This window comes from Camelina sativa, chromosome 12 (genome assembly GCF_030686135.1).
Source record: "Camelina sativa cultivar CO46 ecotype springtype chromosome 12, ASM3068613v1".
Lineage (NCBI taxonomy): Eukaryota > Viridiplantae > Streptophyta > Magnoliopsida > Brassicales > Brassicaceae > Camelina > Camelina sativa.
In genome coordinates, this window is record NC_141891.1 from 19,424,668 (window position 1) to 19,448,964 (window position 24,297).

The 24,297-nt window shown below is 36.0% G+C and overlaps 5 protein-coding genes across 6 annotated transcripts; 1 reads left to right on the top strand and 4 right to left on the bottom strand.

Annotated features, from left to right (window-relative positions):
• Positions 1 to 3,373: 3,373 nt before the first annotated feature.
• LOC104732181 (uncharacterized) lies at positions 3,374 to 5,235 on the top strand. Its single transcript, XM_087479772.1, has 3 exons — positions 3,374 to 4,211; positions 4,336 to 4,525; positions 4,611 to 5,235. The coding sequence occupies exons 1-3, from the start codon at positions 3,840 to 3,842 to the stop codon at positions 5,120 to 5,122; spliced, it is 1,074 nt and encodes a 357-aa protein (XP_087335898.1). The 5' UTR covers positions 3,374 to 3,839; the 3' UTR covers positions 5,123 to 5,235.
• A 4,502-nt stretch (positions 5,236 to 9,737) lies between these two features.
• On the bottom strand, positions 9,738 to 11,251 carry LOC109128201 (uncharacterized). Its single transcript, XM_019234193.2, has 2 exons — positions 10,981 to 11,251; positions 9,738 to 10,084 (listed from the first exon to the last, which is right to left on the bottom strand). The coding sequence occupies exons 1-2, from the start codon at positions 11,107 to 11,109 to the stop codon at positions 9,983 to 9,985; spliced, it is 231 nt and encodes a 76-aa protein (XP_019089738.1). The 5' UTR covers positions 11,110 to 11,251; the 3' UTR covers positions 9,738 to 9,982.
• Positions 11,252 to 11,319: 68 nt separating this feature from the next.
• LOC104732182 (transcription termination factor MTERF5, chloroplastic-like) lies at positions 11,320 to 15,959 on the bottom strand. 2 transcript variants are annotated; one of them, XM_010451718.3, is made up of 5 exons: positions 13,496 to 15,959; positions 13,153 to 13,290; positions 13,012 to 13,061; positions 12,703 to 12,921; positions 11,320 to 12,598 (listed from the first exon to the last, which is right to left on the bottom strand). In XM_010451718.3, exons 2-5 carry the CDS (start codon positions 13,221 to 13,223, stop codon positions 11,466 to 11,468), a joined length of 1,473 nt encoding a protein of 490 aa, XP_010450020.1. In that variant the 5' UTR covers positions 13,224 to 13,290; positions 13,496 to 15,959; the 3' UTR covers positions 11,320 to 11,465. The 2 variants fall into 2 exon arrangements, with proteins under 2 accessions (XP_010450020.1, XP_019089737.1); XM_019234192.2 differs by having other exon boundaries at positions 13,153 to 13,235; positions 13,496 to 13,626.
• Positions 13,860 to 15,876, bottom strand: LOC104732183 (uncharacterized). The gene has a single exon (XM_010451719.3). The coding sequence runs from the start codon at positions 15,874 to 15,876 to the stop codon at positions 14,344 to 14,346; it is 1,533 nt and encodes a 510-aa protein (XP_010450021.3). The 3' UTR covers positions 13,860 to 14,343.
• A 4,556-nt stretch (positions 15,960 to 20,515) lies between the features above and the next one.
• Positions 20,516 to 21,064, bottom strand: LOC147930758 (uncharacterized). Its single transcript, XM_087477015.1, has one exon. The coding sequence runs from the start codon at positions 21,062 to 21,064 to the stop codon at positions 20,516 to 20,518; it is 549 nt and encodes a 182-aa protein (XP_087333141.1).
• Positions 21,065 to 24,297: the final 3,233 nt, after the last annotated feature.

A 24,297-nucleotide genomic window follows, 5' to 3' on the forward strand; every position in this document is an offset into this window, starting at 1 on the left:
GGTTTATATATGGGCCGGATATTCCTGGCCCATCATTAGTCACGGATCCGACAAATGACAAATCCTTGGAATATATGTTAAAAAAAAACTTTTGTGAGCTACAATTTAATGAGAATCAATTATGAGAAAATAACTTTTTTTGTTGGATTTGCTTATTTTGTCATTTTTCTTAAAATCTTTTAAATTTTCCAATTTGTTTTATGTCCAAAAACATAATTATACACAAGATGTTTGGGTTGATTTGGTTCTATTAGAGTATTTGGATATAGTATTTGTTATTAAGTATGTACTTTATGAAAAAGATTTCCAAATGTTTAGTTTTGAAGTGGTAAAAATGGCAATTTTAACAGAATTTTGGGAATATAACAATTTTGAAAAAGATGGTGACCTAAAAAATGACATTATGAAAAATAATCCCTTTTAAGAAAGAAATATCTAAATCTTAAAAAAAAAAAACTATAGTTATAGTTGATTTATCATTTTAAAATAATAGTAGTGTAGAACTGAACTTTTAAAGCTTAAATACTTTTTTCACTTCAATAAATGATAAAAGCCATATAATGGATTGAAAAGAAAAAAATCTCATCAATCAATCTATAAAATAAAAAAAACCATCACGAAAAAACATACAAATACTAAAATTAAGTGTATATATATATATATATATTATCTATTTTGTACCAATTTTTCAGTTACTATAGTAATGTTAGTAAAAAAAATGTACAGAATAGTCTCAGTATTTTCCAAGAGAAGTAAAGAAGAGCATTGGTTTGGTTGTTCATAAATTCACGAGTTGAACAAAGAAATTATGGATATGATAAATGTCACTGATAATGTATGAGATTATTTTCATGTTTTACGTTTTTTCCTTAAAATATTTGATGTCAGTTGGAATATTTTATATTTTATAAATTGGGTTTTGAAATAAAGACATTCATAAATGAATGGGTTAGTAACGTTATAATGATCATTTTAAAATTTGAGGAAAAAAACAAGATAAATACACATGTCAAAGCAAAATTAGAAAATTAATTTCAAAAATTAACATGATAATATGATGATATAAGATTATCTAATAATTTTTTCTATTGATTTATAGTTGTTTAATCAATATACGATGAAGTTGAGTAAAAGTATTATTTAAAATAATATTTTGACATAGCTATGATGTTTTGCCAAAAAATTAAACTTATTCTAAACTATTTAAAAATTATTAGAAGTATCCATATAGTTATCTGAAATATTTAAACATGAATTTGATTCTTGTCCATTTTGGTTGTGATTATATGTTTATGATTTATTCATATATCTCATTCATTTTATCTGATTTTAAAAAGAAAATAAAAATAAATTTAAGGTGTATTTTTTGATTTGTACAAAACAAAAAAGGTGTCATTTTTTATAACAAATTTTTTAATTTGAGTTGTATTTGTTAAGTTTCAAACTGTATTCCGAAACAAATAAACCTATGTATATGTTTGTGTTAAAAGAACTGCTGATTTTAAAATATAAATTAAAATGTAATTGTTTTTTTTACAACACAAAAATGTGTAGTTTTGATGTCTAAAATATTTTAGTTTAAGTTGTGTATTCGTTATTATTCAAGATTTTTTTATCCAATATAAATATACATATATATTAGTTGATGTTAAAATAAGTGATGAATCTAATGGATAGTCCTTATTATTCGAGTTATTATCCCATATAAATATACATATATATTAGTTGATGTTAAAATAAATGATGAATCTAATTGATAGTTTTAAATTTACTAACATACTACTATAAAAAAAGTAGGAATTGGTTGTGTCCTTAAATTAACGAGCAGGCAGGGTTAATTACGGACATGCGTACAAACGAAGACTCCTCAACTTTTATTACTTCTTCTATTCCACTTGCTTCCTCCTACACGTGTCATTAATTTTATTTAGCCATTAACTTTTACTTTCTTTAATTTTTTTTTACATTAATTTCTGTAAGTTTTCCTTTTTAACTTTAACTTTTTGATTTATTGAACAAAATCATCAAACGGTCAAAAATATTTAGAGCTCGGTCGATTGTAGAGGTAAAATTGTCGTCGGTTTACTAAATTAAACCAACGGTTTTCACTAAAATGATCGGGTTTGGTATGGGATGGGATTCATATACAATTCAAGTTGAAAAATACTTAGGTTCACCCCTAGGGGTGAACCTCTCCATTCACCCCCTCCTCTCTCAGCCAATCAGAATTTTCCATATAATATTTCATTTAAAAAATAAATCAAAATTAAATTAAAAAGCAAACCAAATTAAGGAAACAAATTCTGTATACTTTTAATTAAGAAAAGTTAAATATTGTATTGGTTTAGATTTTTAAAATTAGAATAAAATTATATATCGGTTTGGGTTTACAAATGAAGTGGTTATGATTTAAATTTTACAATTAAAACGAAATTAAATGTCGGTTTGGGTTTACAAATGAGGTGGTTAGGGTTTAGATTTTACAATTAGAACGAAATTATATGTCGGTTTGAGTTCAAAAATGAAATGATTAGGGTTTAGATTTACAAGTAGAACAAAATTATATGTCGGTTTGGATTCACAAATGAGATGTTAGGGTTTAGATTTCACAATTAGAACGAAATTATATGTCGGTTTGGGTTCACAAATGAGATGGTTAGGGTTTAGATTTTACAAGTAGAACGAAATTATATATCGGTTTGGGTTCACAAATTATATGGTTAGGGTTTAGATTTTATATATGTTGGTTTGGGTTTATTAAAGAGCGGTTTAAGTTTTTGAACTTTATAATAATGTATACAGATTTTTTTTTCTTATTTTATAAGGAGGTGAATGAAGAGGTTTACCCTAGGGGTGAACCCAAGTATTGTTCATTCAAGTTCAACAACGGAGGAGTAAAAAAATACAGTATCAAACTTCCTCCCGCTACGTGGTGCACTCTTATTAGCACAACGTCAACTAGTCTTCCTGCGATGTGACGACATTTTTAACTTTTTTTATACTATAACATAATTAAACCTTTTAATCACAAGAAGTCAAAATAAAAATAAAAATAAAAAATAAATCCCGATGATTACTGAGAGAGGAAGATATGCCCGATCTTCCACGCCACAGTAGTGGGAGCTATGGGACAGATAGAGAGAGAGGACAAAACCGTAAATATTTATTTCATCATTACAAATAATTTCACTGACAGTTTTTTTTTTTTTTTCCCAAAAGAAGAATCTACAACAATTACTACTAATACCAGTAAAAAGCCAAACCACACCGTCCCACTACTAAAGAAGGGTTAAAACTGTAATTCTTAATCTAGCACGTAATAGTAATTATTTTGAACCATATAAATAATAGGGATTATCACGTAATAATATATGACGTGGCATCATCACGTCTAGTCAGCATTCTTCTTTCCCCTCTCTTCAGCTGCTTCGTCTCTCTCATCTCTCTTCTGCACCTATAAAATCAACCAATCTCATTCTTTTTAATCTTTCCCCAAAACCAAAAAAAAAAAAAAAAAAAACCTTTTCTTGCAATCGCCGGAAAAATGAATACTCCGGTTACCTTTTCATCTGTATCCGTTTCTAGTAACGCTGTTTCCGACAATCGCCGTCATGTTTTCCGTGAAAATCGTCGGCGTTAAGTAAAAACTCCGATCCGTCTTCTTAGATTTTTTTTTCTTCTTTCTCTCTCTTTCCACTGATTTCAGAAGATCGTATAGCTCATATATCTTCTAGTTCTTCTACTCAGTTGCTTAGAAATTTTAGTAGATTTTGCGATTTTTTGTTGTGACTCTTTTCCCCCAAATCTGGAGAAAATTCGAATTGCTTTTGAGATCGATAATGCCATTTCCGATGAAGATTCAACCGATTAACAACGATTCTCCGGCGAACAGAGACTTTTCTCGAGTTGAATCACCAAGCAAACCAGTACTCAAGTCTCGTCTCAAGCGTCTACTAGATCGACCGTTCACAAGAAGCTCAAACTCAGATAAATCGCTACTAATCGATGGAACAGAGTTCGAGCCGAGCTTAGCGAAGATGGTTCAAAGCTACATGGAAGAGAACAACGAGAAGCAAACTAAGAACGGACGTAACAATCATCGTTGTAATTGCTTCAACGGGAACAATTATAACGATAGCTCTGACGACGAATTCGATTTGTTCGATGATGGTTTCGTCGATTCTTTCAACGACGCTTATGACCATTTCAAGGTATATTTAAAAAAAAAAAAAAAACTCAAACCTCTCTCTCTCTCTCTCTCTCTCTCTCTCTCTCTCTCTCTCTCTCTCTTTGTTCTGTTCATCATAGTCTCTGTATTGATTTGATTTATTACAGAGCTTGATTCCATGCGCGAGCGTTGTTGAGAAGACTCTGTTAAATGAAGCTGTGAAGGTTATAGAGAAGAACAAATCAATCAAACGTAAAGATGAATTGAGAAAGATCGTTGTTGTTGAACTCTCATCTCTCGGTTACGATTCTTCGGTTTGTAAATCCAAATGGGATAAATCTCGCTCTATACCGGCCGGTACAATCTCCTTAACCGGTTTCTTCTTCAACCTTCGATTTTTTTTTTTTGGTTTTTTTTTAATCTAATTGATGATTTGTTTCAGGTGAGTATGAGTACATAGATGTGATTGTGAACGGAGAACGGATTCTAATCGACGTTGATTTTAGATCGGAGTTCGAGATCGCAAGGCAGACGAGTGGTTACAAGGCGCTGCTTCAATCTCTGCCGTTGATATTCGTCGGAAAATCTGATCGGATTCTTCAGATCGTGTCAATGGTTTCTGAAGCAGCGAAACAGAGCTTGAAGAAGAAAGGTATGCATTTCCCTCCATGGAGGAAAGCTGATTACATGAGAGCTAAATGGCTATCTTCCTACACTCGAAACAACTCCTCCGACGGCGAGGATCCGTCGCCGGTTACTTCTGACGCGACCGCCGTGGCTGAACCGGAGCTGCTGGTTTTTGAGGAGAAACTCTTGTCGCCGCCGCCGCCGCCGTTGAAGTCTTCTTCTATGATTATGATTACGGATGATGATGATAATGACGTGGCAGAGCTGGTGAAGAGAGAAGCGAAGGTTGTCACGGGATTAGCTTTACTGTTCAAAGATAAACCCTAAAAATTAGAATTTTGAATTTTTCTAGTTTTTGCTAATTTTCGAATTAAACAAACAAATTTGCAGAATATAAACAAATATATAAAATTAGGATTACCCAATATTTTACCCAAAAATATAACAGTAGTTACTCATTTACTACTACTTCTACTTCTGTTTTGGTATGTAAAACACAGTAAAAGTAACAGAGACGTATTATTATTATATTACCCGGGTAATAGTCTAATCTGTTTTGGTTATTAATTACTTTTCTTGAAATTTGTACTGCGACTTCTGTTTAAAAAATATGTTGGCGCAAAAGGAACAGAAGATTTATGACAACTTTAAACTTCTCATGTTTTTTTATTAATCACTTTAAACTTCAAATTTACCACAACGTATTTATGGAAGTCAGAAAATTTAATAAATACTGTAGTAAAGATGATACTAATAAAGTAGTAATCGGAGGAAAAAAAAAAAAAAAGTAGTAATCAGAATTTATATTTTAATTATCTTTTCCGATGACGGCAGCATTCGAGAAGAAAGAAACAGTCTCTGTGGCATCATCTTGGAGTGTAACAGCTGTTCACTTGAACAGTGTAATATTCTCTTTTGTATTTTTTTTTACTTTTCTTTTCATTACTTTTATGAAAAAAAAGATATATATATATATATATGTTTTCTGTAGGACGTTTTGGATTAATATCGTATGTCAGTGAAATAAATATTTTGGTGGATTTGGCTACATATACATAAATAGAGTAGTTCTAACGTAGACGGTAGATCCAAACTTGAATATAGATTAGGACCATAATATACAAAAAATGATCCAATTCTATTTTGTGACGATTTAAAGGCATATATATTTCCTTCTTATTCTTAAACGGTCAAGAAAAAAATTCTTTTTTTTTCCTTTATTGCATTTACATTGAGGAGTTGTCTTATTTTAGACTAAATCAAAACTAGATTAGAGAATAGTGGTTAGTTCGATAAAGACGTAATGTAATGTTCTGTTAGACTTTTGAAATGGAAAGATGAAGTTTTTGTGTGTTTGCTTTATTTTTAGTCGAAGCCGAGACCAACTTTTTACATGGACCTAACTTTGTTTCCGTAAAGATGTGTTATGATTTGAAAACGGTTAAACCAAACCAATATGTAATGGCATCACAATCATTGTTGTGGGGCATTGTAATCCATTATGAGACACTATATATTCTTTTGATGTTATATAACTTACACATTATAATATAACAAATTTAAAAAGAACCATTATGGCAGTTGTGTGATTGATACAATTAGGATACCAAATTATGATATATATTTTGTGAATTTGAAAAATGTTTATAGTTTATATTTTTTTCCCATTTTTGCATCCGAATACAACATTTAGATGTAGATACTAGATACAATAGATGATGTTCGTGTAATTAGTCTTCATATTTTAGATGTTACTTAGAGATTCAAATCCAAACTGAGGACGGGATTTTGGAGTTAATTCACCCTTGTGGGATCGCTACCAAAACCATTTTACATCAAGAAAAAAGGATATCTAAATACTTTGGCTGAAGCAAAAATAATGTATATAACTCAATAATAAAGACCATAATAATACTTACGATATATAGCAAAAACCATCGGCTTGGGAAAACAACCTTCCACCCACTCATTCGAATGAACAGTTAGGATACTCGTTTCATTGTCTGTTTGCTTTTTATCACCTGAGTTTTTTGCCTTGTGACTTGTGAGATAGTCGTCAGACGAATAAAAGATTTACGCACAGCCAACTTGTGATAGTGTTAGTGACAGTAGTGTTATTATTTTATTGGACCTCTTTGGCTCTTTTGACACATGCATGATATAATGATTTGCAAATCAGAATTATCTTATAGTACTGTATTATATACACAATGGAGATACTAATATTTAATCGTTAGACATATGGAGGTTACTTTCCAAAATGTTGAAATATAAGCTACTAACATAAATTTTCAGTGATAAAAAAGCTATGTTAACTAAACATAATTAATAGTATATTCTAGAGTGTTCAGTCAATTTAAATTAAAAAGAGTAGAGTAAAACGTATATATATTTAAGGCAAGAGAGAGAGAGAGATGGGATTACGTATAGAGCGTGTTAATGTTTGGGGACCAACCTGCAAGATGACGAACCTAATGGCTAATGGTAAAGAGACCTATCTATCTACATTGACATGCCTAAAGTCTTACTAACATTATTGACCCTCAAAAATTCAGAATACAGAAAGAGCCAAAGATGAATGTGATTAGTTTGTCCAAAAAAAAAAAAAGGAATGTGATTAGTTGTGTGTGGCGTATCGTCATGGGCTTATTCTGTTATTCGCATGTGACATGCCTTCTCATTTTTCATTTAATTCCACAAAATAATAAGGTTAACAATTCAATAAGATGCAGTCAGCTGTTTATGAAAAATGTGTAATGAAATATTTAGATATAAATGATTAATTCTACACAATTTCGTCAAATATCTGATTATATTGTGAAACATTCATTCCCTTCCAAAACACTAAAATTTTTTTTGGCAGTATTAAATATTTTAAGAGATAATTTATACTTGTGAGTTTCTGCATACAATTATTACAATGTCGATTTCAATAAATAACTTTTTTTTTTTTGAGATTACAAAAATATATGTTTCTCTATTTATAGAACACATAAATACAGAGAGACTTATCCGCATTGAGATTAGACCCCGAATATTTGGTGACCAGTGTGGTCCCTTCCTCCTTTTGATTTCTTTTTTTCTTTTTCTCTTCCATACTTCTTTTTAGTAGTATATATTTTCCTTCTAATAAAGTAAATAAAGGTAAATAAAACTAGTAACTTTTTCTTCATAAATACTGTTAATCCAAAATGATAGAAACAAGAAGTAAAACAGATGTGAGATTTCTAGGCCAAAGACTTTTTACAGAACTTGTGTTTTGTTACACTGACGACTTTTGGTTCTTTTGTTTTTAACCTTTTTCTTTTCACTTACGTGTTTAAACTCTTTATTAGTATTTAGTAAATATGAAAGCTACTGAGAACAGATACGAGTTTCTGAAATTAAAATAATACACAATGGTTTAGGTAAATCATAAAAAAAAAAATCCTATATACAAAAAAATTGTGTTGCTTAGGTATGCATCAAAACCTACATTTTTTCTACTTGAAATTTTCTAACGAGAAGATAACTAAGACTATTTCCAATGTATATCTTTATTTTTTTCTTCTAAAATATATTAACTCTATAATAAAACATGAGTTAGTGTAAAAAAAATAAAGGTGAAAATAAAGTTGCTTTATACATAGAGCAATCTGAAGTAAATGTTGCTCTATAAAAGAGTTTTGACTCTAAAATAGAGTGAAGTTAGAGATGCCCTAAAGTCAGCTTGGATAAACTGATTAAGACTGTTTATCCAAAAGAAACTCATAGAAGATTAGTTTTGGCTTATCTTAACTGAAACATTTTGCTAGATTATCCAAAAGGGTTAATCAAAGACGGACAGCTTGGATAAACTGATTAAGAGAACAAACAATATAGAAATAAATCAATTAAGTATACAAATAGAATGTGAAAGTAATTTAAAGCTGAGAAGCATCATTAATTTCTCTAATCTATGACCCGTTATAGAAATAGAAGCAAAAGCAATAACATGTGACAGCTAAGAAAAGATGATGACACCACTATTTAAAATAATTTAGAGGTTATCCATAAGAAACTCATAGAAGATTAGTTTTGACAATTAAATTTATTAAAAACGTACCAAAACGAGAGGTCAGAATCTTTAGTACGCGGATTCAAAGAAAAATCTTGCAAATAGCCAAATACAATGGATTTGGGTGATATTTTCAGAACTAGCTATTTTATTGAGTTTTATACAAAAATAGGCCTTTTATAGAATAATTGTGAACAACAAAATCTTTTACAGAAATAGGAGTTTTCTTTTTAAAAGTTCAGAAAATTATTCGCTGAATTTTATCGTAATTTTAGAATTTTCATTCGCTGAAAATTAGAGACCCAAAACACAACTCATTAACATTTAATAATTTCGGCCTGATTTCAGAATGAAATATACAAAAGAAAAATCTTGCAAGTAGAACGAATTTGGTTGATAATTTGGAATTATTTATTATACTGATATTTATAGTTTTATAATTTTATAGCACTATACTATTATTATGTGCACTTTTTCACTAGAATATTGTGAAAATAGACACTTTACAAAGTTCATTATACAAATAGGAATTTTTCACGAAATAACAGTCTAATACAAAGTTTAGTTGTAAAAAAAAAAAAACGTTTTCAAAATGTAAAAGAACTTTGAAATTTTTGAAGAAAGCTTATTTTCAAATTACTTTTTCTAATAATTTAAATTTTAATATCATTTTAGTTTATTTTATTTTATTTTAAATTTCGAGGCCCAAAATATGGTCCACCAATGTGTTAATAGTAAAGGTTATGTGAAGTTAGACAGTATTACACAATTTACACAAGTTTCATTTAAAATCGTGCGTGTACTTCATATTCAAAGTTCTTCTAAGGTACACAACTGAATGTCCCTAATAAGATCCCAAAAGCAAAACACTTATCAGACTGTAGTTATGAATCTCTGATTCAGTAATTTTACTACAAATGATGTATCCATTTATGTGTATTTAAGCACAAAACGTAACCAAGGTTCTTGAACAAAACAAATGCCACCTCTTCGTCATTATTGCTTTTCTTGTACATTCCATTTTTTTGATCTTACAGGAATCAACAACATAACATTACCTTATTATATGTCAGTTTGCTACGCTGAGCAATTTTACTATTACAGATAACATCGAACTCTTCTGTTTAGTCCTTCCCGTCTGATCACAACTCTTAAGAGAGATTCTTCTTACGGGCGAGCTCTCGTGCCATCTCCCTTAGCTCCTCGGGTGGAGGAGGTCGAGGTGCCTCTTCAGGATAGACAACATATGAACGCTGCACAACAAATAGCCAAAATTTGGAAGATTAGGGAATGCCTCCATTGCACACTGTGCTTTGGTAAGACCCGGAAAGAACCAGAATACTAGCAAAATTCTGAATGAAGTCAAAAGGACTTATGATGTAGAACCATTCAACATTAAGACGGAAACAAATCAGATCGTGAGTGCTTTAAAGATCTCAATCCGTGATTGATATATCAGTCAAGAACAACAAATACTCATTGTAGACTTACCATTTCCTAACTATTCAGCAAAACCCCGAAGGTGATACAATACTCGCAAACTAGCCAACCTGGGGCAAATGAAACATCGCAGACTGTTTGTTGTATGGAGTCAGACCCAGAAAACTCCCTAACTAGTAACTACCATCGAAACTTCGAATGAAAGCAAATTGAAAACTACGATGAAGAATCATTGACAATTCAAGGAGATTATAAACCATATTTCTCAGTGTTACAGTGATTTAAGCAACAATGGCGTTTACCAAGTTGAGAGATAGGATTCCTAATTATTCACAGCTAACCAATCAATCTATGTTCCTAACAGTGTACAACAACAACTTAACAAAGTTAATTTAATAACCAAGCATCAAAAGCCCTAACTGAAACAAACAGGTTTTAAAAACAGCTTCAGTTAGAAAATATTTATTCAGAATCACCGACACGACACGACACATGTTTCTGAGATCCTCTGGTAGTAACAACTCTATTTTTCCTACAGTGACTCATGCTCTGAGAATTCCTAACAATATATGCCAGAGTAAACAAACTTCCTAATCAAAATATATGCCAAATAGAGAACTCAACAAGCATCAGTTTCCAAAAAAATTCGAAGTCAGTGATGATCATTTCGTGAATCAGAAGATAACAGAGAGAGTGAGATGATGATTACATTGCCCATGAATTTCTTGATATTGGTGCTGTTGTTGGCGAATGTATACATAAGGACGATCGGAACTGCGACGTAGACACCAAACTTTACGATCTCCAGTACCCCTTTCGATGTTCCTACAGACGACATTTTCTTTCCCGATAGTGAGAGAGAGAGATAGAGAGATCAATTTGGAACAACAATGCCCAGAGATCAAGATCGATGTAAATTCAGATTGAACGGTGATGAGCTTTTTAGGGTTTATCGATCGAGAGAAAATTGGGATTCGCGGAAGCGATGAACCGACTTAAAATTAGTGGTTCGCGATAGAATTGGGGTCAATTTGGACATTTCTTAAAATTGGAGTTGTGAATACGAAATATATATATGCGAGCCTATTCAAGTAAGGCCCAACAAAAGAGTTGTTTTGGTCTTATGAGAGTCAAGTCACTCACTGATTGATCATCCTAAACTCCGGCAAATTAATTAGTCTAAAACTAGAACATTCACAACAAATCACCACTACTTACGTTGTTTACAGACGCAAGTTTCATCATCTTCTTCTTAACAACTTTCTCGAACTCTACTCCCGACAGCGACAAAACCTGGTTCAACAGCAGTCTCACTCCACTTCTCTTCACCAGCTCATATCTCGGCTTGATCCTCTCTCGTAAACTATACCCAAAAAACTGCGGGAACTTCACCAGCTCCGAATTCTGATAATCCATTGTCTGAAAGTAATCCCATTTCGGCATCAGATTCTCTTTCAAGCTGAATGTGTACAAAGCTCCATATCTCGAGATCATGATCCCTATCTCATCTAAACTATAACCGTTTTCAAGGAAGAACTCTGTTACAGGCTTCAAATTCGACTCTATGCTTAATCCAAACGTTTGCGGACATCGATGAAGGAGAACCGCAACATCCACGTTGAGCGATCTAAAGTACTCCATTGTTGGACGGAGCTTGTCTTCTACACTGTAACTCATGATGTTAGGACATCGGGTTAGGATTTTCCCAATCTGTTCTTCTGTGAGACCGGCTTGGGTTAAGAAGTCGACAGTTGAAGTAAGTTTCTGGCGGCTGTAAGTGAGTATTGCTGGGAAACGGGAAATGATCTTTGCCCATTGAGTCTTATCAATGCCAAGTGTCTCGAGAAAGACCATTGTCGGTTTGAGGTTATCGGTTAAGCTGATTCCGCATATCTGTGGGCGTTTGCATAAGATTGTGGGGATGTCTGATTTAGGAATTCCAAGGCCTAGAAGGAACTCAACGACAGGTTTGATTTTTCCATCAAGGCTGTAATAAGGAAAAGCAGCGAACTTGCGAGTGATCGTTTTGATCTGCTCTAGGTTTAAACCAAGGTCAAGAAGGTAAAGAGTCTGAGGACGTAATGCACCTTCTGGATCAAGTTCACTGACTCGAGACACAGCTCTGAGTTTCCGAGTGTCTGCAGCAGAATTTGTGTCACCACGAGGTTGTAAGACCGGAAGTGGAGATGAGGCAAGAGGTCTAGGCTCAGCTGGTGGATCTGGGTAGCTCACAACAAGGTCAGAGAGGAGATCACCGTGTTCTTCATGAAGCTGTTCAAGGTAAGGTTCAAGAGAGTCTCGGATCTCAAGAGTAGTAAGCTCTCTTCCTGTTACAATTGAAAACAATCAAATAAATCACACTTTTAAAGTTCATCATCTGAGCTCCTCTCAATACATAGTAAAAAATGTTTAAAACGAAGAAAGATCGAACCTACGAGGTATCTTGCTTTATGAACAGAATGGAGCCTGGAGACTAAATGGTCAATGAATTGATCAGACTTGTTGATTAACCGAGAGGAGAGACTGTTGCTAAGACCTTGCTTCTTGAAGAATAGAGTTAAAACAGCTTTAGCTTCTTCTTTCTCTGCAGCAATCAGGTTTGGAGGCACAGGTCTTGGACTAAACTCTACTCTATTCTTTAAACGAACCCCTAAAGAAAACAACCCATCATTATTGTTTTTAAAAGTTTGGGACAAAGAAGATAGATTCTTCTTTAACGTATCATTCTGATTTTACTAACCATTTGTTTCTTGTCGAAAAGAGAGTCTTCCCGTGAACCAAAGCTGTGCCCTGTAAAATTTATAGAATCAAACAGAAATGTTACTACAGTACAGACGGTATCGAGCCAGATTAAATAGAAGAAAACACAGAAGTAACAAACCTCGTACTGGGTTGATCTCTTCTGGCTACTAGGAAAATCTCCGAAGGTCCAAGTTGACTAAGACTTTGCATTCTTGTTCCTTGCTAATGGAGTTGGTGAAACCAAAGAAGCATTAAAAACACAAACTTTTCAATACACCTGTAGAGCATCGAAATCGAAGCAATTAAATCAAATTAACGCATAGGAATCAAGCATCAACAAAATTTCCAGCTATGAAACAGTACTATGTTGCAAATTCTTAATGCCTAGGGATTTGATGCGAACTAGATATGGTAAACATTAGCAGAGGATGAGAAACATAATTGTGGCAGAGAGAGGAATCAAAATCAGATTGACGAATCACCTCGTTGCGAATCGTGGATGGTGTTAACTTTTCCCGACAAAATTACAATCCGATTGAAGAGGAAACAACTTGAAGAACTCCCCAGCAAGAGCTTCTTCTTCAGTGAGAAGAAACTGGGATTTTGAAACGACGACATGATTGGAGGAACGACGAGGGTAATAACTTCCAATTGGTCGTCGAGATTTCGTAACTTTTTCAAGGCCCATTGGGCCTACGTAAGTCAACATCATATACTAGGATTTTGATTGGTTTATCGACTAAAGATATTGTGTTACGACTGTCAAAACAAAACTAAAAGCTGTGTTCATTCTATAATTTTTTATGACCTTTTAAACTTGAGATGGTAGATTGCTAGACTCCCTTCTTGGCCGGTTCATATGAACATTCATTCATCAAGGTTTTGTTTTTACGAATACCATGTGTCTCTCATCCTTTGAACATCTTGGACCACATGTAGAGGTCTAGAGAACTGCTGGAAAGAATCAGCTTTAAACACTGATATCATCAGCCAAGAGTTTTTAGAACATTTGTTAAAACAGATAAACATCTTTGTGGAGCTCTCCATCATCTTGTAAATTCGGTTCTGGCATTAGAGAGATAGGATCAACTTAATGCTTATAAACTTAACGTCTCACCATCTTCTTCTTCTTCTACCTCCGTTCCTCTGTTCTTGTTCTCTTTAAGGTGTTCAATTGTTTGTCTCCTAAAGTACTGACTGTCTTGAATCATAAGTAGTGAGAGTCGATTGCGGCTGTAGTTTGATGCAAGATTTGCAACATAGACAAAGTGCTATGTATTGTTCACCATGAAGGTCTTATAAACTCTTTGAAAATGGTTCAACCTGGGATCTAGTGTTTTGCTACATTTTCAACCAACTTGTCCAACCCCTGATGAGGGGTATCAACCATTTTGGTGCTGCATTCCTTTAAATTAGCACCTGAAGACAGAAACGCTTGCTTAGAAGGAACACTAAGTTGATGAAGATTCACAGGAACCTTCTCCTGATGACATGACAACAGATTTGCTAGCTTCTTCTTCAAATCTGGCGCAAGTGCAGGATTCGTTAGGAATATATCCAGCGACCGAATAACTCCTTTTCGCTCAATCTCTCTAAACGCTGATGTCAAACCTCTTACAATCATATCCCGACGGGTTATGTCATAAGTTTCCACAATATGAAGTAAGAACTCAAGTAACGAGTGAGTGATGTGTGGATACTGTGGTATCGACCATACCATCAAGAGAGCAGCAGGTTCAACATTCATAATATTATCAATTCTTTCATCGAAAAAGAGCCAGTCGTAAAACAGAGCCAGATTAACACTCCGCTCGATGTGATGGTTTTGCCTACACAGTTCCAAAAGCCAACCTATGATAGCCCATCTTGGCATGATCTCTGATCTAATGATTTCGTTTGTAGGGTGAATAACACAGCAAATGAACCGCACTATGTCGATCAAAAGCGTTTCTTTCTCAGGACCCAAAAGAAACTTCTTCAAGAACCAAATCTGATGCCGCTTATGGCTTCCCAGTTTCACATATCCAAGCAAAAACCTTAACTGGGTTTCCATCTCAGGAGCGATTCGAAGAAGGAAGTATCTACTCGAAGTCTTCAACTGGTATATCTCAGAGCATTTGTTTGTGACCAAATCATTCCATATCTCCATGAACTCAGAAACATGAGACAGATCCTGCAACAACCGGACAAGATCCCTACCAATCTTCAAACACAAATGCATCTGCTCTCTAAACATTTTGACACAGAATCTAATCTCCAACCTCTTCACATAATCAAGTTTCACAACGCCTAAAACCCTACAATGATCAGCTAACAAACGAAGAAAACTATACAGAGCACTAGTCAACACCAAGGGCAAATCATCAAGCAAACAATCCCATTTCTCAAGAAACAAACCCACTAATTCAGAACAAAGCCAAACATTCTGATCACCATAATCCCCAGTTCCGATTCTTCTCAGCAATGACACAATCAAATCCTCAATCCCAACACTCGAAACATCGATCATCTCCTTCGTTACCCAAACCAGCTGAACCTTAGCGGAATCAACAAGCTTAACGTACAATTCAACAACGATTCCAACAAGCAAACTAGTGAAAAGCGCATACCCATCAGTGACGAGAGCGTGTAAGTGCTTGATGTGGGTTTTACATGAATCGGGTTCGCATAAAACTCCGTAGACGATGGCTTTATTGAGGTCAAGATACTCTTGTGGGTCTGGGATATCTAAGGAGAACGGTGGACGTAGTTTCGGCTCGAGAGACTCGAAGGCTTGGCGTAGTGATAGTTCGAGTTGGTTCTCGACTTCGTGTAGAGAGACTCGAATCAGTTTCGATGCAGCAATGCGGTTTCCATTCTCCATTGGATTGAGAGTCGATTCTTAAAGGAGAAACGAGAGAGAAGAGACCATCATCGTTGTTTTGTTTTGTGAGATTTGCCGGAAACAAAATCTTAGGGTTTTTTAATTTTGACTTTTAAAGTTTTGGTTTGATTCTAATTTTGACTTTTATCTGCGCTTATTATAGATTGTAAACGACACAGACCTTTGTCGTTTTGTTGCTGTAATAAAGTAATTTAATTAAATTAACCCATTCCAAATTCACATTTTTTTGAAGTAGTTTATATTTTTTTTTGCTAACCATTTCGAATATTGAAATTACAAATACTTTTATTTAAATTAATTTATTATCAGAAATACTCAAAATTTATAAGTTTTATTGAATCCTCCATCCCTCGTAGTTGTTTTTTTTCTTTTAAATCCATTCTTTAAAATTTTCCTGATTCTTCATAACATTTTTTCCTACTTTTCCAACATTTTTTGCAATATATGTGTTACGATTTAGACCTTAAATAAATGCAGATAACATTTTTACGTAAATACATGTAATGTTTAATTTAGCTGCTGTTCATTCATTCAAGCTAAAGCAAGTACAAAGAAGCAAATGTCAACCTCATGATTGGATACAACAAATTTTAAAAGAAAATAGTTGGCCGTGAGCCCGTGATGCAATAAACCTATACTCAAAATCATTGCCATGATGACGAATTTTGAATTGTTTAACAAAGAAAATAATATATGGGTTTAGAATTTACGACGCTTAAATATTATTATCAGACCAATAGACCAATAGACCAAAGGGCTCGGAGAGACGAGTTAATTATATTGTAATGTCTCATTTTGATGTTAGTATCGACAAAAAAATAAATTACTAACTAAATTGTGACTCTTAATAATGATGGAGCATACATCACCGTGAAGGCAAGTAGGCGCAACATTCCTACGGCCATGTAGCTTTCAGAATTAAATAAGAGAATCTAAGTCCAACCATCGATTTCAATTCATTTGTTTGCCTATTTTTAGAGAAAACGACTCCAACTTTTAAATCAAAGCAAGACACTGACAATATATATGTGTTATATAATTTATAAAATACTCTCATACGATATTTATACTTGTTTCCATTTTTTTTTTCAAACATAATATTTCATTAACTTTACCTAACAACTCATTACAAAGGGAAAGTAAAGCGTTTTTTGTGAGGGCATCAACCTGGTGATTGAGCTTTCGAGAGACATAAGAAAAATTACACGAATCAAATTGAAAACAAAGGTTTTGGGAATCATATAGAATCCCATGGAGCTCCTTTGGGGAGGATTTCCGATTGATGGCTTGGACAAGCTATAACGAGTATGAAGCAAAAAAGACGTTTTTGAAACCCGATTCAATAGCAACTCCCATCGCAGTGAGAGTTGCTATTGCTTCGGCCATCAGAGGGGATCGGGTAGATGTAGCAGCCGTGGTTCCTTGAAGGATGATATCATTCGATTGGTCTTTGAAGATCCAGCCACATCTTGCATGTCCATTCTCCCTCCAGGATGCATCTGTGAAGCAGGTAATCTGGTCCGATAATATCAAGGTTGGTCGCACTTCCGTGGCCAAAGATCGAGTCTGATTGGGGTTTTGTTGCAGGTGAGCCTATTGGGCTTCCTGCCATTCCCTAGTGCGGGAGATGGCTAAAGAGAGGGCATCTTTGGGCTGAGGAGTGGTTTTGTCGAAGATGAGGCGGTTACGGGTTGTCCAGATGGTCCATAGTATCCAAGGTGAGAGTGGTCCTAGTGCAAGTCCAGTCGGTGGGAGACAGAGAAGCTTACTTGAGGCAGACAGGCCCGATTTAAAACTAGTGATTGTATCCATCGTGAGCTTGCGTTGGAAAGGTGCTAGGTTCCATACAGATACAGCAAACGGACAGTGGAAGAAGAGGTGGGCTGTCGTTTCAGGTTGGTGGCAATATGGGCATGAAGCATTTGGGTTGATGCCTCTGTTCTGCAGATTAGTGCCTACAGGGAGTGCATTCTGAGATGCTTTCCACAGCAAGAGTTTAGTCTTTGGTGAGATCTTTTGGTTCCAAATTTCTTTTTTCCAAGTAAAGGTGTGGTTTGGGGATTGATCACTAACTGGCAGGTTTGGTAATTTGCTCGAGTTTTTCAGATGTATGGCCTCATGATAACCGGATTTTGCACTGTACTTTCCATCAGGAGTTGGAAGCTAGGCCCATGAATCTAAACCCCCTTTTCTGCTTGGTTTTAGTTTGAGTATCTGGTCCTCATACGATGGGAGGGTTTTGCGGATCATTGGCATGTTCCACTCCATGGTTTGCGTAAGAGAAGATCCGCAACTCTCAGGTGTTGGTTTTCTTCTGTGGGGGGACCAAGAGGGGCTACCGGGTGATCCAGGGAGAGCCATGGGGTCCGCCAAATAGGTACATTTTCCCCGGTTCCCACTAGCTTCCCAATTTGTGTTTTTAGTAAGTCTCATCCTATACAAATACTTCTCCAGCCGTGTGAGGCATGATTTGGAACTTGACTTTCCAGGAACGAGGAGGACTTGCAATACTTCCCGAGGAGGACCTTTGCTAGAAAACAATTTGGTTGGATGAGGATACGCCAGCTGATCTTTGCTAGGAGAGCATCATTGAAAGCTTGTAAGTCCCGGAACCCTAAACCTCCATCCTTTGAGGATTTGGTCATTTTCTCCCAAGCTATCCAACACATCTTCTTCTTATCAGGTTTTTCATCCCACTAGAATCAAGTTAAACCAGATTGGAGGCGGCTGCAGAGGGAGTTTGGGAGTTTGAAGCACGACATTGTGTAAGACGGTATTGCACTGAGAACAGACTTTAACAGTGTTAGTTTGCCAGCCGAAGATAGAAACCTGGAGGACCAGCTCAGTGCTTGTTGTTTAACTCTGTCCACAATCATGCTGAAAAGGTCCTTCTTCTTTCTCCCAAATAGTTCAGGTAAACCCAGGTATTTCCCCTGACCTCCTATCTTGCAAATACCAAGCTCTTCTTTGACCCGTTCCTTGATGTCAGCCTTTGTTTTATGGGAAAAGAAAAGGTGATAGAGGACTTGTCTTAGTTTATTTTTTGGCCTGATACTGTCGTGTATTTTTGTAGAATACTCTTTAGCTGTTTACCACTATTCTTGTTTGACTTGCAGAAAAACATAGTATCATCAGCAAAGAGGAGATGATTCACTCTTGGACTGCCTCTTGAGACACGAATCCCAGGTAACTTTCCATGTAGTTGTGCTTTATTATATAATCCTGAGAGAACCTCACTGCAGAGGATAAAAATATACGTGGATAAAGGATCACCCTGCCTGATTCCACGGGTAGGTTTAACTTTTCCTTTTGCCTGACCGTTTAGCAGGTAGGAGTAGGAAACCGTTGTAATGCACTGCATAACCCAGTTTATCCATTGTGAGTGAAATCCCAGTCTGGTAAGAACATCTCTTATAAAATTCCACTCTAGTTTATCATAGGCTTTGCTCATGTCTGTTTTCACAGCCATGTAAACTTTTTCTTTTGCAGCAGATGATTTCAGGTAGTGTAGAGCTTCGTGGGTAATGAGAATATTATCTGTAATAGCTCGACCCGGTACGAAAGCTGATTGGTTTTAGGAGATACAGGTTTGTAAGATTGGTTGAAGGCGTTTTGAAATGATCTTTGCAATTATTTTGTAAAAAACAGAGCAGAGAGTTATGGGACGGTAGTCCGCAACTCGTTTTGGATTGGTGATCTTTGGGATCAATCTACCGTGAGTGTGATTGATTTGCAGGGGAAGCGAACCAGACGAGAAGAAGTTTTGCACTTCTGTTATGATCTTGTTGTGGATTGTGTCCCAGTTTGTTTGGAAAAAACTTGCAGAAAAACCATCAGGCCCCGGTGCTTTGTCAGGGTGAATGTCGAAGCATGCAGATTTGATTTCAGCTGCAGATGGGATTTTGATGAGCTCCTCATTTGCTTCTATCGAGACACATGGTGAGATTGCTTCCTTGACTACATTGTTCCTAGGTCCTTCTTCAGAGGTAAACAGGTCCTGATAGTAAGAGGTAATAGTGGCAGCAATTTCCTGTTCTTCATAAACAGGGTGACCTTGGTCTGATTCAAGTACTGATATGTTATTGATGGCTTTGCGGTTTTTTGTGGCAGCATGAAAGTACCCTGAGTTTTTGTCTCCAAGGGTTAACCACAGTTGGTGGCTCCTTTGCTTCCAGAACTCCTCCTCTTTACGGTAAGCCTCTGTTAACTTTTGGTTCAAATCTTCTAGGAAGCTCTGGGGACTCAAGTCAGAAGACATCACTTCGTCAATTTGTTCCTTAAGGTCATTGATGGTTTGTTGGCTGTTAAGTTGTTGCTTTTTGGTCCAGGTAATGATCGCAGAGCGACAGTGGTGCAATCTCATCTCCACATCAGCATCTGGTTGCACATTCCATGCATCCAAGATAAGTTTTTTATCCTCAGGTAGATGTTTTAGACGTCGATCATACCTAAACAAACCTCTTCTTCTTCTCTTAACAGGGTCAAAGGATGTGACAACTGGTCGGTGATCTGAGCCTTCAAACCGGAGGTATTCGCATCTTCCCGATGGGTAGGCAACAGTCCACTCACTATTCGCCATTGCCCTGTCCAGTCTGCATCTAACAAGGTGGGAATGGCGTTATCCTCTCCATGACAGAAAATTACCAGTGTGTTGAAGATCAAAAAGATCACATGTGGACATAAGTGATCTCAGGTCAGTGAATGATCCTTCCGGTCTGGGTGGTCCTCCTGATTTTTCATTACTGTTTATAATGTCATTGAAATCACCAGTTAAAAACCAGGGATCAGATCGAGAGGTTGCTTGTGCTTTCAGTTTATTCCAGACTTCTATCCTTTTGGTCCTGTCTGGTTCGCCATATACAAAGGTAGCGTAGAAATATCTTCCTTTAGCTTTTATTCTGGTATCAATGAAGTTTTGACAAGAGTTAATGATCTCAAGTTCCAATGTTTGTTTCCAGAATAGAGCTAAGCCTCCTGCCCCTGGTGTGTGTGGAGGAATCAGGTGATGAGATGGATAATCCAGCCATTGTAACGTTTGTAGCACATTCTCTGATTGATTTTTGGTCTCCATGAGGAATATAAGGTCAGGACATACTTTCCTCTTTATGTCCTTTAAACGTTGGACTGTTATGGGATTCCCCAGCCCATAATAGTTCCAGCTTACCATTCTTAAGGAAGAGGGGTCGGCCAATTCTGAAAATCCGCCTTCTTCCTTCTACTAGCTGGGAAGAGTCTGACTTGTGGTGCTTGTGCAGGAACCAAGGTGTGAGAGGCTTCACTTTCCCTGGTTTGGGCTCTAGCTTGATTCGTATCCGTATTGGTTAGAAAGTTTCTGGGGGGAGGTAAGCTAGGTCCCGAGGATGCCTTTGATGCTTTTTTAGTTCCTGTTTTTGAGTTGTCAGACCTTGAGTCTCCCTTTGGATCAGTCTCTTTTCTTGGAGAGCTCCTTGTGAAGTTCCTTTTTTGTGTTCGTGCCCCTAGTAACACTTGGTTTCCTTGTAACTTTTGTTTTTGTGTAGGTGGTCTACCCCTTCCTCTCTTGCTAGCTTCTCCTACAGTTGATTTTCTTGGGGAGGAGGCCCTCGCTGATGAAACAAGGTGAAGGAAATCAGGGTTTGTTGCAGGGGTGGGCGTACTAATGAGAGATGCATTAGCCAGGTTAGCAGCCATGATAGAGTTAGCTGTTTGTTCCATTAAGTTTTCCGTTTCACCCTGAAGTACCCTCAAACGTCTGACTGCGCTCTCTGTTGGGTCTGGGCAGGCCATATATTGGACTGTTACCTCACGTAAGTCACTCAGGACTTGTTCTCTAGAAGGGAGCTCTAGAAGGGGTACTTCGTTTTCCTGGATTAGTAAGGTAGCTTGAGCTTGGTTTGGAACTGATGGTGATGCTTGAGGTTCCGGACTCACAGCAACTCTCTCTAGTGGTGGGTGTCTCGCTCTCGAGGAGACTGAGGGTTCCCGTTGGGGTTCAGCCGAGGAGTTTGATTTCTCTCTCCATTGGAGGTTACGGTTTGGGGGAGGAGGTAAAGGGGGGCTCCTCTGTCTCTGCGAAAAGTATCTCTCTCTTCTCGAGTATGACTTTGAAGGTGTTCGGGAATGAGTACGCTGCCTGTAACCAGTTTTATGTTCTCGGGGATGATATCTCTGGTCAGAGGGGGAGGTAGGGCGTTGTGTCATAAGCTCATAATTTTGTTTGCGAGTTTCTGTTCTTTGATGATGCAGAGGGGCTCTCTCGAGACTCTGGGTTGGTCCTTGATGCTTAGGCGGTAGGAAGTTGTCTTGAGGTGTATAGTAGTTCCTTGAGACCGAGATAGTGGGTTCTCGAGGTGGCTTTCTGTTAGATTGTCTCAGCGGTGCTTTCCTAAGGTCTTTCAAGCCAAGACAGTAGTATTTGTCATGAGAGAGTCGCAGGCAGTGTGTGCAATGGTTTTTCAAGTTTTTGTACTCTAGGTAGAGTAGGGCTTCACTACCATCCGGAAACTCTATGATGGTTTCTTTTGTAATGGGCTCTAGGACATTAATAAGAACCTTTAGCTGGATCTTTGTGGTGGAGATGTTCATGTCTAGGATATTCCCCAGAGCTTCTCCAATAGATTGTACTATTTCTTTTTTCCAATAGTGTTTTGGTAATCCTTGTACCTCAATCCAGAAAGGTATCATGGACGGGAAGGATGGTGAGATGATTGGTTCCCAACGTTGTATTATGACCATCCATTGGTCAAAATGATAGGGTCGGTTGGCTAGGACTTGACGAAGGTCTTCCTCGAGTTCAAACTTAAATTGGAAAACGCCTTGTCCTAGGTCTGCACCAGTTGCTTTTCCGTGCAAGTTCCATCTGTTGAGGAGAAAGGGGAAGATAGCCCACATTCTATGTCCCGCGGGGTTAGAGAGTCTTCCTATTAAGGTGAGTGCATTTTCTAGTATCAGATCTGAATATCAAGTTCTGGAGCTTTGATTCTCTTTCTAGGGGGAGGGGAATAATCATTTGCTAACTCTTATCCTTTCATGTGGTGAGGTATACGGTTCATCATGGGTGGTGGGGCTCAAAGAAGGCAGCAGTAGAGCATGATCCAAGTAACAGGGGATAAGCAGAAGTTTTCGGTTTTAAAGTTGAGAAAAACAGCCAGGCAGTAAAAGTTTCTAAGCAGGTTAGTAATATGCAGTAAATGAAGGGTGAGATTAAGTTAGTACCAGATTAGAAGAGGCTTGAATGCTTGTTGAATGTGGTTGTTGTTGTTTGGGATCCAGCTTGAAGAACATGAAGAACAGCCATTCAAGAAGAGATAAGGGGAGGGGAGCCGTTGGATAAAGCTATTGACCAGTTTGTATTGGTGAGACCGGGGTGGATGAGATCTGGACAATAAGCTTCATCCTAAACTTCGGTTAATGTGCCTGAGAGCGTTTTTTATTTTATTTTTGGCTCTTGCTTCTCTTTAGTATTTATATTTGTTTCAATAAGATTTAAGTTCTTTAAGATTTTACTAAAAAACCATAATCGTAATTGAATTAATCTGTATATAGTATGTGACTGGTTTTAAATAGGCCAAATACATATAAAAATTCATAGTCAAGTCTCATTAGTATACTGCTAAGACATACGATTATAATGTTATTAATTTTATAAGGAATAATTGTTTCTCTGAAATCTTTAATTAATTAATGTATAGTCAAGTCTCACTAATATTCTATTATTAAGACATATGATGAAACTAATTTTCTTTAGTATATAAAGAAATCATTGTGTCTGTGACATCCTATTACATATGAAAACATATAGACAATTCTCATTGAACTGCATATGATTGTATTGCTTCCCACCAATTAAATGAAAAACCCAACTTTCGGGTGGCCATCTCCAGATGTCCAAATGTCCATGAACAGCCTCGCCTAACTTGTCTTATGAAATTATAATCACAAATTTTATTATCGATTTTGATTATCTTATTGACAAATCATATGTTATAACGTATAATTTAAACGTACCATTTCATTGGCGCCTTACGTTTCACCTTCTCCACCTACATGATTTGAGATGGGACAACAACAACAACACACACACACCATACAACCACAAATGCATTGAAAGAAAACAAAGTTTTTAATTAAAATGGTTCTTTATCTTTCAAGTAATCATGTGCTTCGGCCTAATTCATTATATCAAATTTTATAAAGTTTTGTTTTGGTCAATATTCTATAACATTCATTAATTAGATTTAAATATTTAAATTTAAATGGTTATATAACGACGACACTAAAATAAATTACTTAACTTTGACCAAAACAAAATATTACTATCAAATACATGTTTAGTTGTAATGAACAAATATTTTTTGATTTAAAAGAAAATAATTCTTACAATTTTGTTACCTAGTTAAAATTCTATTTTGGAATGCTAGT